Below are 17,970 nucleotides of genomic sequence, written 5' to 3'. Positions count from 1 at the left end.
TAAGTTTAAAAAAAGTTATATTTATTAAGTGGTTCGCTGCTTCCTTTCGGAGAGCAGAAGATGAGCAGTGCACATTTGGTTCAGATAGGAAGTATGTCACTCTTCGTTCTCCTCATATGTGGTCTCATCAAAGGGCCGGTCCAACGAGGGAAGAACTTTGTGCTGCGAATACTTCAGCTGCAGCAGATCGCCGACTTCACTGATCACATCCAGCGCCTGAAAACAATCATCATGCTCCATTACTTTCATGGTTACACATGTAAGTCATAACATGCTAATGCTGAGAAGCGGCTGCCACCTACCATGCAGTACATCAAAAGTTTGATATAATATAGTCATGGCAATGCTAGCTGCATTATTTATACTGCAATTGATTCCATACAGATTTCTGGTTCAAGTTACCATGAAATGCACAAAATGTCAATTATTAATAAATTTCAAAGAAATTTGGGCCTATATATATTCTATATTCACGATACATTCATGATTAATTGAGCAACACTGTAAAAAGCTGCTTAGATTTGGTATGTTCAATGAACCGATTCAAACTTTGATTCAATTAAACATTTGAATCATCACTTAAAAATGTTCACACAAGTCTCTGCTTGACATCTTTCACATATTACAATGTTTCAGCCAAATATGTTGATAAATAGTTATTTTTGTGCATATAAATAAAACAACTAAATATTAATATTTAAATGCCATTTAAATATTCTTCTGTGTGTTCATCGGTCATAAACAATGTTAATACTTTAAAACTAGATTTTTACTATTATTTATTACTAAATTTTACTATTTGCATTAAGTTTTCTTTAACAAATCTACTTGTCAAAAATGTCTGTCTGGTTGAAATGATGGTTTCTCTGATTTTAAAATAAAAAAATAAGTAGACAAAGTACAATACATTAAAATAAAATAGAAGACAAATACAGAAGTTAAGTTATATACTAAATTTCACCAAAAGGCTAAAAACTATATTGACACATCTTCGTATTTTTATGTACTTTGTACAATTTTAGTCATTCATCAATGGAAGAAATGCTAGAAAATATGTCAGAAGGAGACTGAATAAAAATAATAATAATACAAAAAAAATAATAATAATATGGATAAAAGCATCTGCTAAATGACTAAATGTAAAATGTAAATGTGTGTGGCAGGCGCTGCTTATGTAAACCTCTCAATGGCGGCCTCAGTCGAGACCTGCATTAATTTATAGCGCAGGACAGTTTGAGGAGGAGCCTGGAATTCTTTAGACAGTGATTATTTTCAAACATAAAAGTTGTATCAAGTTTGAAGTACTATATTTCAGAAGATTGATGGACAGGGGTTTGAACTCGACGTACAGAGACGACAGACGTTTCTGGTCTAATTCCTGTTGAAAGTCTTCCTTCTTGAAATGTAAAGCACATTTCAACCAAACTCACCCTATGGGGCTCTGTACTTCGACTTTAACATCAGTATGTCATGAAGGCTCATAGTTTTTTTCCATTAAGTCAACATATTCCATTGTAAACACTAAAATTTATGGCATGAGAAACAAAGCCTAGTAAAAAGGGTACAATGCTGCTTTGAAGTGATCTAAATTAATGGATGTACTCGCTGTGGCAAAAAAACGAGTAGTTACCCTGTCCAGCATTTCCTTGGTGTGGGCCGCAGAGATACAGAAGCGGGCTCTGGACTCTATGATCGGCGTGGCTGGGAAGCCCACCACCACTACTCCAATGTTTCTCTTCAACATCTCTCGACCAAACGCCCTGGAAACACAGACACAACCTCATCAATTTTCATGAAAACATTTAAGAAGTTCTTTCCAAACTAAGCTTTCCCATGTGCTTGTTTTTGTTCTATTATGAGGCACTATTATGAATCTATTATCCATTTGGATTTATTTTGACATTTATAGACCTTGAAACCTTGTTAAACAAGAAAATTGTCTTCAAGAGTATTACTTCACCTACAAATGGAAATTCAGTCATTATTTATTCACCATCATGTCATTTTAAACCAGTATGTGGTAAAAAAAAAAAAAAGATGATATTGTTTTTTGGTAATTGAAATAAAGGTGAAATAAAATAAAATATAAATATTAGATTTAAAAAAAAAATCCACGAAAATTTGAAATGTTGTCCTGGCAAATAACTGAAACCAAGGTTTTGAAACTAAAACCAAGTTATTGAAACTAAAACTAAAATCAAATTTAATTACAGCTATGAGAAATATTTTTTTAAAAGTAAAATGACAAAAATCACAGAAAATACTAAAACGTACCTAAAATTAAATGCTGTTTTTGCTACAGAAATGTAAATCAGAGACACTATTAATGTCTTAAATGCTCTTATAATTGTGAGTTGCAAGATTAAAAAAGGATCTTAAAATAGTCTAAAAAGTGCATTAAAAATTAAAATGAAAACTGAAAATATAAATATATAAGCCAATTCAAAATAATAATAAATGCTATAATAGTATATAAATAATACTAAAATAACACTGGAACACAAAGGAAGAATGCTTTAAAGGATGAATAAATTAGCAAAATAGCAAAATAGTGCATATGACTTGTGCACAATATTCTTTAACTTTGGAAATCTGAGGAACAGACTTAAATTCAAATCATTGACTCAAGTCAAATCATACATTTCATTTGATTTTCAGAGCTGCATACTGAGCTATCATGAGGCTTTGAAACACTTGCAATATAGTGCATAAGCTGTACAGATGTATTACAAACATTTATCATGATTTTATGAGCATTTTAGAGCTGGACAGGTGTCACTACGTATTATGTACTTCCATTTTAGGAAAACATGGAGAAATTATTTAAACTTTCTCATTTTGTGTTTCATTGAACAAAGTACCAGAATGTGTTGTTGTTGTTTTTTGTGGGATTTTTGTGTGAACTACTTCTTTAATTTGTAGGATATTAGCATGCATGAGTAAGTATACTGAGAGATTGAAAAGAGAGAGAGAAAAAAAAAACTAACCCTAATTTGGCAGGCATGTAGAGCATCATGGGTACCACAGGTGAGTCATTGTTGCCATAGATGATGAATCCCATCTCCTGCAGTCTCCTACGGAAATAGACTGTGTTTTCAGCCAACCGCTGGATACGTGAAAGGCCTGAAACCAAGAAACACACCCAAACCATTAAGCTCAAGTTCAGGAAAAAAAAAATTATTCTGTCATCTGGCACTCCGCATCTTTTTCCACAGCCTTTCATGCGATCAGACGATTAAAATTCACCAAGCCACAAAACTCATTACTTCAGATACTAGAAAAGTCGACCACCTGAGCTATAAACTTTATACTTAAACCTTCACGATCGGTAGATCTCAAAACTGTTCAAGAAGAAATATTTAATACCTGCTGATTTTATACCATTTTAACTTTCACACGTCATATCACCAAGGTGCATGCCATTCGTACACAGAAAAAAAGTATCAGATCCATCAAAGCTTGACGTTTAATGGCAGAAAGATTTTAATCAGCTGGCTAAACAAAACCCTGGTGCTGCAGATTACAGAATCCACTGTGTGATTGGTGCGGGAGGAGAATACAGCAATACGAATAATACTGCAAACAACCATGGTTCTAATAATCCTGACAAAAACAGGAAACTAGGGTCTTGGTTTTTCAGCAGCTCCCTCTTTAAGCGGGATGTATGTTCCCTGGGGGAGGATTGCTTAGCGATCCACATCAATGGAGCTCTTAAAACACTCAATCCACCGCAGTGATCTGAGAGCCACGCTAAAGGTCTTACGTTTCTGAAAGCCTTGGCTCTGCTTCGTCAAACATTCCACGCATGCTAAAAGCTTGAACAGAGGAATTTCCAGCTCTGTGACAATGTCTCACCCCGTTGTCATCCAGATGCCAAAAATCTAGCAATTGTCCTACTTGCCGTGCCTGCAGGGTGACAAAACTACAAGGTCCTGAAAAGTTGCTGTACTGTTATGACTTGACATTCTGTCTGGCCTTGTAATATTCTGCTTTTTAGGGGTTTTGCAAAACAAGGGTTATAAAGAAAGAAGGGATCCCAAGGTTGAACAATTCGGTCTGGTCTATATGCTGGGCTATTGAGGTTCCATCTGATGAGCCCTTGTGAAAGAAGACTTGACTGGCTGTGAAACTGGACTCCTTCCTCAATCCCCCTATGTAAATTGGCCACTGTCAGATAAAGCAGGTTCCACGAGTCATGACCGGGTCAGCTGCTCTGTGTTAAGGAAATTAAGCCTGGCCAATGTGTAACGTTAAACACACTGGAAGCCCAGTTTCATTTCTGGTGATTTCGGTTCCTTGCCCAACTAAAGTAGCACTACAATCTATGGCAGTGGTTCTCTAAATGTTCAGATCAAATCTTTTAGTACTACCTGGTTCACCCAAAATTAAAATTCTGTCATCATTTAGTCACCCTCTTGTCATTCCAAACCTGTATGACTGACTTTCTTCTGTGGGACACCAAAGAAGACAGTTTTGAAGAACTGTTTTTGTCCATACAATGTAAGTCATTGGGATCCAAAACTACACCTGACAACACTGACCATCATTGTATGGGCAAGAAAACACTGATGCACTTACCAGAACATTTTATTTTGCGTTCCAGAGAAGATTGATGTCATTAATATCATGTTTTGACTCATATCAATATTCCTGTAGTTTGGATAAATCATGCCGCTGTTAGAGTCTCATTAGTCCAATTCAAACGCGTTATTTTGAAAACCATTTTAAAATATTGCAATCAAAGTTAAACACTAATGTTCAATAAAAAAACAGTACTGTTCGAAAGTTTGAGGTCAGTAAGATTTTAAATACGTTTTTTTTTTTCAAAACAGGAAGGATACATTTAAATTGTTAAAAAACAAAACAGAAAAGACATTTATAATGTTACAAAGGATTTCTGTCAATTCTTTTCTTTCAATGTTTTTTTTTTTTTACTTTTTATTCAAAGAATCCTGTAAAGATCTTTCACCGTTTTCACAAAAATATTAAGCAGCACAACTGTTTTCAATTTATATGAAATGTTTCACCAAAGCACCAAATCTGCATATTAGATTTATGATTTCTGAAGGATCATGTGACACTTAAGACTGGAGTAATGGCTGCTGAAAATTCAGCTTTGCCATCACAGGAATATATTACATTTTAAAATATATTCAAATACAAACAGCTTAATTGTAGTAATATTTAAATATAATTACTGTGTTTTACTGCATTTTAAATAAAATAAATGCAGCCTTGGTGAGCATAAAAGACTTCTTTCAAAAACTTTTGAACTGCAGTGTGTATTTATAAATTTGGAGCAGTTTATTCAATGCTAAACCTTCTTCTTTCTGTTTAGAAGCTGTTAAAATTCTTAATCTAGTTTCATTTTAGAAATGATGCCCAAATTGAGAACACATTCCAGCAGCAACTGCAAGAAGCTGAATCGCTCAGGAGGACGAGGAGCTAAATTGAGGCTATTATGTTTGACAGCCCTAACAATTGAGGAACCTGTAGAGGTTCTAATGAACGGCTAGAGAGAATTGATCAGCTACGCAAACAGCTCAGGTGAATAACTCTATGAAAATGAGCATCTGAAAGCAATAGCCATTAACGGAAGTTCAAGCTGCCCAACATTGGGCCATTAAGATAGCGAGCCAGGGCTGTAGGGCCTTGGGGGAGGGCGAGTGCACCGAGGTGGAGCATGAGTCTCCAAAGTAAATCTTTCTGGGGTACCTTTTCAACAGCTAGTTTCACAACGCACACCCCCGCTAACTTCTTCCAGACCCAAAGCTGGAGGATCTGGAGCGAGAGAGGCAGCGAAAGGGACCAAAAGAGCTTCCAGATGTGGGGACCGTTTCCCTTTTTTGAAACGCCAGTTCCTCCTCACTTCCTTTTCATCTGAAGGGAGGAGATAAGTAAAAGCACCAGGAGTTGAGGGCGGCTGATGTGCCGCAAGCCTCTGCGCCCCTTACGAGGACCTCTCTGGAGAAGGGCAACAGGAAGCAAAGCAGCTCCTTCCAGGCTCAAATCTGTGGCCTCAATCATTCATGGGCTGCAAAGGCACTCTAGCTAGCAGCTGTCCTGATGCTGAAGTTCAAGTCAGCGGAAAGTGAACGGGGGATTTTACACCCGTTTATGGGTTGATTCATTTCACAGTCATCCACATTCACTCCTTTGATTAGTAACATCACTTTTCCTGTGAATTCAAGACACGTTTTACATTTACACTAGCATTCAAATATGGGGTCAGTTAGTTTTTTTTTTAGAGAAACTAAAACTTGTATTTAGCAAGGACACATTAAATTAATCAAAGGCAGGGCCGCGTTATCCTAATAGGCAACATGGGCTGCAGTCCAGGGCCCCGAACACTAGGGGGCCCGCGAGACAATTATCTTTTGCATTTTAAATAGGGTTGCCAACCATTCCGTATAATACGGAATCATCCCATATTTAAGGCATCAGTTTGTCCCGTATTTGCAGGCATACGCCGTATGACCACCTAGACCATACAAATAACAAATGAATTATTCTTTTTCCAAATCATTGTTTGAATTGTGAATGTAACCGCTCCAGAAAGGCTTTAAGACCACATGGAATCCTCTGCCGCCTAGTCGCTCCCGCTTCACAGCGAGTGGGACTCGTATTTTGATTTCTGCAAATCAGTTTGGGTGAATGCAAAGACATGATTATTGATCGTAAGCACAACATCCAGCTAGAAAACATACTATCTACCTGAGGGAAGACGTCTTTCACTATTGTAAGTTAATGTTGCTAAATAGAGAAACAAAATGAATAAATTTTTACAATTTCTATAACTTCTAGCATATTAGAAGAAGAGCAGGAAGAAGCCCTTTTAGTGGTGAGTGATTTTTTATTTTATTTGCTGGGCTGTTTGTGATTTGTAAGATTATTACTCGATAATATTGTTTAATTTATGCACACAATTTTTAGCCTCCTATGGGATAATGACGTGCAAACGTCCTGTTTTCATTGAAAATAAGAAATGTTTGAGCACCAAATCGGCATATTAAAATGATTTCTGAAGGACCATGTGTCACTGAAGACTGGAGTATTGATGCTGAAAATCCAGCTTTCCGTTCACAGGATTAGATTTAAATTGACACTAAAATAGATAACAGTATATTTTAATATTACACTTTTACTGTACTTTTAATCAAATAAATGCAGCATTGGTGAGTTTAAGAAACTTTTCATAAACATTAAAAAAAAGAAGTCTTACAGACACTAAACTTTTAAATGGTAATGCATATCCTATAAAAGTCATTGTTCTTAAAAATATCATTACTTGCTTTACATGCAGGATTTCAATTACATGTTGTTTATTTAAAAGCTAAATTTAAAGTCCAACGACAAATAATTAACATGTTATGTTGTTAAACAACAGTACAATCCACTGTAATTCTATCCCTCACAGCCTCATTTTAATTTCTGTCAAAAATTAAATATGATGCTACCCTGACTAATGTCTATAAATCAATAATGAAATCCACTGTTGACCTTTTCAGTAACAATTAGATGTTGCAGCTCTAGTCATTGATGGATGCTAGAGTAGGTCTGTTGGTTTGAAAAACTTGCACAACAATGGAAGTGTCAAAGAAACAGAAGCACATTACAACATCTGGAATAACAATCCATTACCCTGCTCTAACGGGGGTGTGGGTAAACACATTCTTACACCTAAAACGTGTATCTGCCCTCTCTCACAGAGCAAGTCAACACCTCGAGACAAAGATGAATGTCCAGTGTTTGTCAAGTCTGCCTGTGTGTACAGAGAAGTAACCAGGCTTAACAATGAGATCAGGTATGCTCATCACCACACACCACAGAAAGATAAAAATGCCAGCTTGGGTAACTACTGTGATTTACGAGGCAAAATCTTTCGACTTCTCAAACTTTTTGCTCATTTTGCCCTGAGAATGAGCAAGGCCAGGAATATTTCTTATCTGCTTGTTTGTGTGGGGACGCCAGGAGTTTTGGATGGTTTGAAAGCCAGATCTGATCAAAATAAAACTTTATTTCCCTTCAGGCCAAGGACACGTCGGACTGTGAAACCACTAGACTGTGAAAGCATCTGCATCTGTATTCAGAAACAATAAATGAATTGAAAATGTACGCCAGTCCAGGACAAACCAAAAAAAAAGTAAAAAAATATGACTTGAGTTTTTAATTGGCTTGTTTTCCAGTAAAAATGTCTAAAAATCCTTAAAACAAGATAATATTTTATGCACTGGTGCTTCAAATAATTTTAAGAGTTGTTTTAATAGACTGTATTTTGAATAGAAGTGTTTTTGTCTTACTGCACTGACATACTTTTCACTTGATTTTAGCTTGTTTATACTTAGTTAAATCTGCCAGTGCAATTAAATCGAATACAATTGTATTAAATATTAAAGGTACACTCAAAAAACAAGTCTTAATATTGTACACAGTGTTGCTTCTTAGCTAAACTGATCTTGTTTTAAGGATTCTAAGATATTTTAACTGGAAAAAACGGAACAACTAGAAAACTTTTTTTTTGCAGTGTGCATGGAGGAGAAATGCAAACAAACCACTCAATGAAATGAAAACTATATAATGAAACAAACTCTACATAATAGTTATCCTGATGATGAAATCGGCTACACTGACTAAAATTACCCAAGTACAGTGAACATCCAAGTATGACATCCAAAGCAAACTTGGCACATGAAAGTAGGTGTCAAATTGCCTTCAAGAAAACAATTTAATATTGCATAAGCTAGAAAAGTGGGACTGAAATCTTTGTTTTGCCACAACAGAAATGAAATGAAACTTTATGAAAGAATATAAATTGTAAACCTGGCAGTAAATGAGTGCTGGAGGCAATTTGTTCACAATGAAGTCACTTGTCAGATCAATACAGTGCTGCAGGCTTCAAATCAAACATGTGCGTAAAATAGAGCAGATCGTGTGTCGCTGGAGTTGGATGCATAATCTGAAAATGAAAGGACCAAAGAAAGCAGGGACAAATGAGTTTCAGTTCCCATGAGGATACACAGGATGTCTCCCAGTTGACCTTTGCTTGATTAGTTTTCTTTGTGCATCAACCCCCAAAAAACACACACAAACACTCTGATTGTTCAGGTCCACCTTTGTTCTCACTCTTAGATGCTCCAATATCAGTTAATCTACATAAATGTCATCGGTTAATCAGTAACCTGTTATTACTGTGTGCATCTAAAAGCCCCAAATGCACTCAAATACTTTTGCACAGCAATTCTTTGTAGTTCTGGATGAATACTGAATTTGTGTGCATGTGATGAATGTTATATAAATGATTGATTTTTGGTTTGAAATTCCCCCCCAAAAATCAAAAATTAGTCAAATGCACTAATTTACAAGAACGGAGATATATATATTAATTCTATATTTATATGTTCTTATTTTTATTTAGAATTTTTCATGATCGTAACTTTTTAATAATTATTTTCTAGTCTCTTCTCGATTGGTTGGGGAGAGACTGAAATACTGAAAAGAAAAAAACATTGTCTCTCTATAATTAACTGCATTTTTTTCTTGAAAATAGAAATAATTCTATATAAAAAAAGCACCTTATTAAATGGCAAACCAGAGCTGGATCTTCTCATATCATAGGTCAAGAGTTTAGATCTTTTTTTTGCATCAATGTGAGATGCTGGTGAAAGTCAGGAAGTCCATTAGCAGGTGAAGGAGAAGAGAAAAGTCTCTGAGAGACAGCAAGATGTTCTCAGGGGACATCTTTAAGGATGATGGAAACAATAAGTCTTTGTAAGGGGATGAAAATAGCCCTAAGCCAAGCAAAGTAATACTCATATTAGTCATATTGAGTACTTCACCTGGACCCGGCGGACCGGTAGAGCCTGTTTGTTGTAGCTGCCAGCGTTGATTGAGTGGCAGGGGGAAAACAGGCAGTTTGGTGGGTCTAACCAAAAGGCCAGATCACACTAGTTACATGGGTAATTGTTAACACATTTCTGAGGTTTAAACTCGGAGCTAAATATTTTACCTGGACGGAGTCTGTGTACAGCTGTTGAACTAATCAGTCTCATTTCTTGAGCGCTGGGAAATTGTATGAAGAAAAATCTCACATCGACAGATCTTTTTTTGCCCCCCTCGTCTCACTTCAAAGTGATCCTTGAGAAACACTTATTTCAATTTCTGGGCCAAGTTTATCCAGAGCGCACAGAGCAAACAAACATAAAGATTGTATTTTCACAGTGAAATAAAACAGCCAATAAAGCAAAGACAAGAACAATGGAGTTGACAAAGTAAAGGGATGCTTTTCAGTGAATGATGTGCAGATGAGAACAGGAAATAATATATGGAGGAAAACGCGACTGTTTATTGTACGACTGATTGCCAGATGAAAAAAAAAAACACACACTGGCTGATTTTGCCGAACACCATCTCGTGACACAACATTCTTGTTTGAAATGTTTGGCATCTTGATCTATATCTATGCCACCTGTATTATCTGCTGCAATATGCAAGTTCTAGAATGGCACTAATGTTAAAAAAAAAAAAAAAAAACATCTGGCAGGTAAATAAGTGTACACATGTAATGTAAAGCAGCTTCAAAATGCTGAAGACCATCCATAGTACATCCTTGCAAGCTGATTATCTATTTTTGGGTCAATCCTGCCACCTTGTGGTGCACTCAACAACACACAGTTGACTATTTACTTGCCTAAAAAAATTTCAATTCTGTCTTTGTTTACTGGCTCTCATGTCATTCCAAACACATGTGATTGCATAATTTATCTCTTCATCACACAAAGCTATTGTATGGCTTCATGAGACGTGTACACAAGCCATGTGAAAGCCATTCCCTTTTCAAAGCTTAAAAGCTTCGGTTCACACTCATTAGGAAAAAACAGCCACTATATTATTCAATATTTCTTCTTTTGAGTTCTATGGATGAAATAAAATAACATGGTTTTGGAACAGCATAAGGGCAAGTAAATGATCATATTTTTGGCTGCCTCAGATTCTGTGAGAATCTGTAAATATGAAAAAATACAAAGAAAAATAAAGTAGGTAAAATAAAGTAAAACTCACCTATTGTTGTTCCATCCTTCCCCATAATGCACTTCATAGAAGTGATGATTTGCTCCACGACAGGAAGCGACATAGTGGTGGCGTAAATTGCACTGTGAGAGTGAGTTCGCATGTAGTCTATTAAATCCTAAAGCATAAAAAGCAAGATGTTTCATAATGACAAAATGCAAAATGTTCTGTTGGCTTTGTATATCAGTTAAACAACTGAGTTCTACAAATGACTGTAAGGAAATTATACACTATTGTTCAAAACTTAGTAATATATAAATACACACACACATGCATGTATATATTTCAGAAAAAAATGTTGTTTATATATTAAATACATTTATTTATAATATAAATGATATGAATATAAATATAGACATGTAAATATTTTCAAAATTCATACTGTATGTGTGTGTATTTATATATACATAATAAATATACACAGAACACACATATATTATGCAAACAAAAACTTTTATTTTGGATGCGATTAATCGCAATTAATCATTTGACAGCACTAATACATGAATATATATATATATATATATATATCTTCAGCAAGGATGCATTAAATTGATCAAAAGTGACAGTAAAGACTTGTATGTTATTTAAAAAAAAATATTGTTACACATTAAATCACATTATAATAATATAATAATATATAGCTTTTTACTGTATTTTAGACATTTTTAATAAATGCAGTCTTGGTGATCATAACAGATTTATTTAAAAAAAAAAACTCTTGAATGGTAAGTGTATATTTGCTAAATCTTTTTTTACTTTTCACAACCTTTGTATTAAATAAAAACATAAAGAGAGTATATAACAAATTATTGTTTGGACTTCTGCTATTCGTAAAATGTATAAATTGGCACTTGAAGTGTATACCTTCCTCCCTCCTATGTATCCACCAGCAGCACTGAAGCTCTTTGTGAAGGTGCCCATCATGACATCTACATCTTTGGGGTCCAATCCAAAATACTCCACCACCCCTCGACCGTTGAGTCCTAATGCCCCAATACTGTGAGCCTCATCCAGATAAAGATAGGCCTTGTACTTCTTTTTCAGGGCTATCACTTCTGGCAGCCGTATAATGGAGCCCTCCATACTGAGTAAATAACAGGTTACATTAAACTTTGAAATGTGTGACAATTCATTTGATCGTTAAACTGTCAAGAATGTACATGTGCTAACATGTTCCACACTTGAGAAAGCCACAGCAGTACAGAATGCACATTTGCAATAATGACATAAATTTGAGGTAAACAAGAGTTTAATCACCTGAAGATGCCCTCCACAAGAATGAGGATTTTCTTCCAGGGTCGATGTGTTCTAGGCTGACCATGAACGATAGCGTCTCTGAGCAACTTCTCCAGGCTCTGCATATCTGCATTTAAGCAAATAAAATGTTTAACCCGGAGTAAAATAACTACATTTGACCCAAAGACTTTTTTAAATTTGTGTAAGGCTTTATTCATAAAAAAATAGAGATTAAATGGCATGACATTGGCGACATAAGCTACTGATGAAGTGGTTTTCGTTCATCAGCCATATGAAAACTATGTGGTATTCCGGGGTCATAGTGTAGTAATATGTTACCCGTGTCCTTGGTCATAATTTAAGGAACCACAGCACATAAATTCAATACAAAGCGTCAGTGCAAGAACTGCTTCAAGCACTTCAGTAATAAGCAATCAGAGTGCTGCTGAAGTTTCCCCAAGCCTCTACAATCTGACTCAAGGGTTTCAAGGACCATTACCTATTCACCTCAAGTTACTTTATCAATTTACAAGCTCATTTATTAATCACTGACAGTCATCTGTCCAAATTGCCCATTTAAATGATTCATTTAGAATAACACAGCTGAAATGCGATGGAGAGCTGACCTTTCCAGTGATACAATTTGTATTCATGGTGTTTGACTGGACATTAACCAAACTGGCATTCAGAAACAAGTCCAAAAACAATCCAGAATACAAATAGGTAAAATTCAGGACCTCAACTTGGGTCAAAGTCTGTCAATCTTCCACTCAAGCAGTTGCAGCGTCATGCTTTGTGTGCATTGGAGCTGCACCAAATGTTTATTCTTTACCTTTGTGCTGTTAACATCTGTGAACAAGGACTGAGGGTGTTAAGACATACAGATATGGAGATGATATGATATGATATGTGCCTGTCAGTGTAAACTCACTATTGTGTTTAAAGACCCGGATGGTGGAGCCGGACAGCCGGGCTCCCAGTACCAGAGAGGCATGGTTCAACTCGTCACTGAGAATCAGGCATCCCTGCAAACAGAACAAACTGTGTCAGGTCACTGTAAGAAAATGCATTTATTTAAATATTTTAAAATTCCATTTATTCCTAAAGCAGCTGTTACTCCATTCTTCATTTTGACAGATCTTTCAGAAATCATTCTAATATGCTGATTTGGAGCTCATGTAACATTTCTTATTATTATCACAGTTGAAAACAGTTGTGATGCTTAATATTTTTTTGTGGAAACCATGATATTTTTTATATTTATGATTTTTTTTGATTGACAAAAAGTCCAAAAGAACAGGATTTATTTGAAATTGAAATACAACATTTAATGCATCCTTGCTGAATAAAAGTACTTCCTTACCGACTACGTTATTTGAATAATAGTGTATATAGAAATTCTTACATTTTTTAATTAGCTTTTATAATGATGCCTTTTAGAAATGTGAGTGAAAGCTTTTTTGCTGCGTCTTTTGTCTCCGTTTTTGTAATGCGTGCCTTTCGCAATAATACGCATCCTTTGAAATCAGTTTCGATCATGTAAATCTGGAAAGTCAGGCATTTTAGTGCTAAATCACTCTTGCCCTGCAACAGGAAGTGAGGTTGTGAAATCTCTGTGGTGCACTTGCAGCTAAGCGCAAGTTTCCTGTGGCGATTAAGTTATGCCTTATCAAGTGCATTCCATTGTGTGAGCTACACAAACTGTTTGAGTTGGAACCGGTGGTCTGTCTGTACCATTACAGTAATCTCCTCCCTCTGCACTGGTGATAAAATATGACATATCCACCCAGTGTGCTTAAACCAACAAAGGAAAACATTCACACACCAGAAACTTATGTATCAATTAAACAAGCACTGACAGGTCAAGGCGGGATCCGCCTGTGCTGACACTCCTATGAATTTTAGGAGTTGCCTGGGTGGTTTATCACAGCAAGAGATAGGGACAGAGGAGCTGTCAAAGCAGAAGAGAGATAGTGAGGAACCTAAACAGTGCAGTGCTTCAAACCTTGCCAACTAACGCAGGAATGTTCATGGAGTTGGTTGCAAACCCCATGCCGAAAACCATAGCCGACTCCACTCCCAGGAATGACGCCGCCAGTTTCTCCAACTCTTCATGCCTGTCGAGGTTGCCTAAGCAAATCACACAAATAAATCAGCTAATGCAAGCAAACACTCACTTACTATAAACAGTAGCTAGAGAAGCAACACCTGTGTTTATTTAGAAAGTAAAGTCATCCTAGAAAGCTCCCACATAAGCCCATAAAATAACTAGATTCAAAGACAGCATGAAATGAAAAGTCAGTCTGTTTTCTAAACGCATATTATCGATCATTTGGTGAACAATTCATAATTCATGTTATATGTTTCACTTTTAAAACAAATCTTAACCAAAATGTCATAACTGAACCATTCAGTGAAAACGACAGACTTCTTTCATTTCTTTCATCCATCTTCTCCATTTGTTTAGCCCACTTAAAACCTGCCCCTTTCTTACAATCAACAGGAAGCTAGTATTCAACTGATCTGCCTGTATCTAATCAACAAGCAATAGACAAAACCGCCCAGTGTTGCCAAGTCCACGGTTTCCTTGACGAGTTTGTTTACTTAAACACTGTTGCCGTGGCTTGTTTTTCATGTCCGTGGGTTAAAGTGACCCCAAGAACGTGAAATTTATCCCCTGGAATTTTACCAGGAGAACCTCCACAAAAAAAACCTTGTATTTTACCCCCCCGGAACATGATTTTTTTTACCACGATTGGACTAGTATTGGGCTAGTTCTGAACTGCAATTGGGCGGGTTTTCTTGTGAAAACCTGGCAACCCTGATCCCGCCCTACATTTTTCTTGTTTTTCGATAATCTGTTATACTTGGATGTAGCACACGCAATACAGAAGAAAAGATGTCACAATTCAGTTTCACTGCAAAACTTTTTACATTAACCAACACAAAAGATGCTGCCAATGTTGGAGACAGCCTGACAGCTTTCCCAATATTTTTCTAATATTATCTAACATCTAGAATGTTTAAGCCAAAGTTCTTTAATTAGCATGCTTAGCTTTAGCTGTTACACAGTTTATCTGGTAAAATTCTCTCAGAAAAGTTGAAAACGTCTCAATTCAAAACGTATACATTTTTACATTCCACTATCCTGTGTATCACAATTTTAAACACAAAAATGCTTTCTGTGCGACTGGCCCTTAGTTCTACATTGTGTCCTCTTATTCTCCAGTGTGCTCAACATCAAAAAACTTAAAAGCACACTTTTCCTTAGTAACCCACACAATTTGAGCTATCAATCATGTCAGTAGCACAAATGGTACATAGAATGAGTTGCATGCCTATGTTTAATGCTTAAATGTGCCTTATGGACTTTTACGTCCAAATATTACCCAAAAAGCAACAGTTACTAATAAGCGCTCACCCATTTCCTGTCTTGTGCTGGCCACGCCCACCCCAAATTTCACCGTCACCTCTCCAGCAGCTGTGGCACAGGCGCCTGTGTTCTCTGCAAAGCCCAGATAATTATAAGAGCCAAGGTTTATCACATCCTTCACCACTCGCCCAGTGTACCTGAAAGAGCACAATACACTTGCGTAAGATTTCTTTTGAGCCCAAACAAATCCTTGACGACCCTAGACTGGATTGTAAGTCTCATGCAACCTCGGTAACCTCATATTTCAGGTTATAATCAAGTCCTTTCACTAGCAGCCTTCCTTTTGAAAGCTTATTGTACATTCGCTTGAAAGTGACCTTGATATTATAATCATTAGATTAATGCAGCTCTAATCTTGGGAGGTAAAACAGTCAAAGACGTGGTGTTTTTTTCCTGTTCAGGTCCAAGTCGGCCTACTTACTCAAAGGTCCAGTTGTAATCATTGGAACTGCACTCAACAAGGTCAAAAGTGGCCCCAGGAGCACTGCAAATGGGCCTGTTCCAGCTGTCCCGAATCCTCATGTATATATTCCTTGTGTAGAAATTCTCAAAGTCTTGATAAAGTGGAACAAAGTCCTGGACAAACAAAAAATAAGAAAGAAAAAAGAACAGATTCACATACTTGATCATTTTTGTTCACTTCCTGAAAACAGCTCCTTACATTTGGGTGACTAAGTTGACTTGGATCCAATATTTTAGGAAGAATAACATCCATAAAAGGCGTGTAGAAAAACAAAGCTCAACCTTTTAGTGCCCTAAAGTACTTTACAGTAACGGTAAACTGCACAATATCCTTCCTCTGACCTAATAACCTCTTCCTCTCAAAACTTACACCAATAAATTACCATAATGTTTTACACAGCTTTATGGAAATTACACCATCTTTTCAGGCATATGAGTTTTCATAATTTAAAAACTGCTTACATAATTTGTAGTTTTTGTAATTTAATCTTAAAAAACGTTCCTTATAACATGAAACTGCCCGGGAAATTTTATAATAAACCACTTTATTTATAACAAAAAGTTTCCTTTTTACATTAAAATTAGTACACTAGTACCGTTCAAATGTTTGAGGTCAGTAACATTTATGTTTTTGAAAGAAGGCTGCATTTATTTAATCAAAACTTCACTAAAAACAGTAATATTGTAAAATATTATTACAATAACTTTTTTCTAATTAAATATATTTTAAAATGTATTTCTTTCCTGCTGAATAAAAGTACAAATCCACCCCCCCCCAAAAAAAAACATATACACTTTTGAACTGTAGTGTATATGTTTGCTTTTTTCCACTATGCACACATGACAATGTTTACCTTCTGCTCCTCCCTTTCTCTGGCTATGTGGCATTTTTCTATTTTCCACTCCCTCATGAAATCCCGCAGATATCCAAAGATCGTGAGGATGCCGTAGCTCATGTACGTGAGCACGGCAAGCAGCATGGGAGTTTCCTCAAAGGACTCGATGAACGGCCTGCTGTAAAGTTCTCCATTGCATGCAGCATGGTAAACCTGTAAAGCAATACCCATTAAAACACTGTAGCCACGGTACCATCACACTGTGGTTACTGATTACAAAGCGTGTAAAATTCAAACATTTGCAGAAACAACAGATTCCTTTTGGTTACTTTAAAGGGGTCATATGATGCTTTTTTAAAGATCATTATTTTGTGTATTTGGTGTAACAGAATATGTTGACATGCTTTAAATGTTCAAAAAACACATTATTTTTCAAATACTGTACATTATTGTAGGTCCTCTATGCCCTGCCTCTCTCAAACGCTTAGTTTTCTACAAAGTCCCTCCTTCCGACAAGCGCAGTCTGCTCTGATTGGCCAGCTGACCCAGTGCATTGTGATTGGCCGAACACCGCAAGCACTCGTCGGAAATGTAACACCCCTTACCATAATCGCGAGCTTCATCTTTCAAAATAAATGTAAAGACAGTAAATAATGTCATTAGTTTTACCATCAGTTCAAGCCCGAAAGGGGAACAGAGTCGCGTGACAGACACAGTGATGAAGCTGGTATGTGTTTGCAGTACACAAGCCACGGTTAAGACAGCTGACTCTGTGATGTGACCCGGTCTCTCTCTCTCACACAAACACACGCGCGCGCAAACACACACACACCCACACACACACACACACACACACACTCAGCATTTGAACAGTCAATAGCAAATACTTAAACAAATAACAAAACAGTAGCTGATTCAGAAGCGCCAGATTAT

General features: G+C 36.4%; 1 protein-coding gene across 1 annotated transcript in view; it reads right to left on the bottom strand.

Moving 5' to 3' along the window:
* Nucleotides 1–17,970, bottom strand: part of LOC107740573 (serine palmitoyltransferase 2-like) — a 20,072-nt gene continuing 2,102 nt past the window's right edge. Inside the window, exons 3-13 of the mRNA XM_016553040.1 lie at nt 17,056–17,250; nt 16,161–16,315; nt 15,728–15,876; nt 14,312–14,436; nt 13,238–13,331; nt 12,328–12,433; nt 11,935–12,154; nt 11,059–11,185; nt 2,988–3,123; nt 1,631–1,760; nt 1–216 (exon numbers count right to left, since the gene is read on the bottom strand). Of these exons, the coding sequence (XP_016408526.1) occupies nt 97–216; nt 1,631–1,760; nt 2,988–3,123; nt 11,059–11,185; nt 11,935–12,154; nt 12,328–12,433; nt 13,238–13,331; nt 14,312–14,436; nt 15,728–15,876; nt 16,161–16,315; nt 17,056–17,250 (1,557 nt within the window). The 3' untranslated portion in view covers nt 1–96. The remainder of the gene's footprint in view (nt 217–1,630; nt 1,761–2,987; nt 3,124–11,058; nt 11,186–11,934; nt 12,155–12,327; nt 12,434–13,237; nt 13,332–14,311; nt 14,437–15,727; nt 15,877–16,160; nt 16,316–17,055; nt 17,251–17,970) is intronic.

This window comes from Sinocyclocheilus rhinocerous, unplaced genomic scaffold, assembly GCF_001515625.1.
Source record: "Sinocyclocheilus rhinocerous isolate Xijiao unplaced genomic scaffold, SAMN03320098_v1.1 scaffold761, whole genome shotgun sequence".
Lineage (NCBI taxonomy): Eukaryota > Metazoa > Chordata > Actinopteri > Cypriniformes > Cyprinidae > Sinocyclocheilus > Sinocyclocheilus rhinocerous.
The sequence above is the reverse complement of the archived record's forward strand: the minus strand, read 5'-3'. Positions and strand labels throughout refer to the sequence as shown.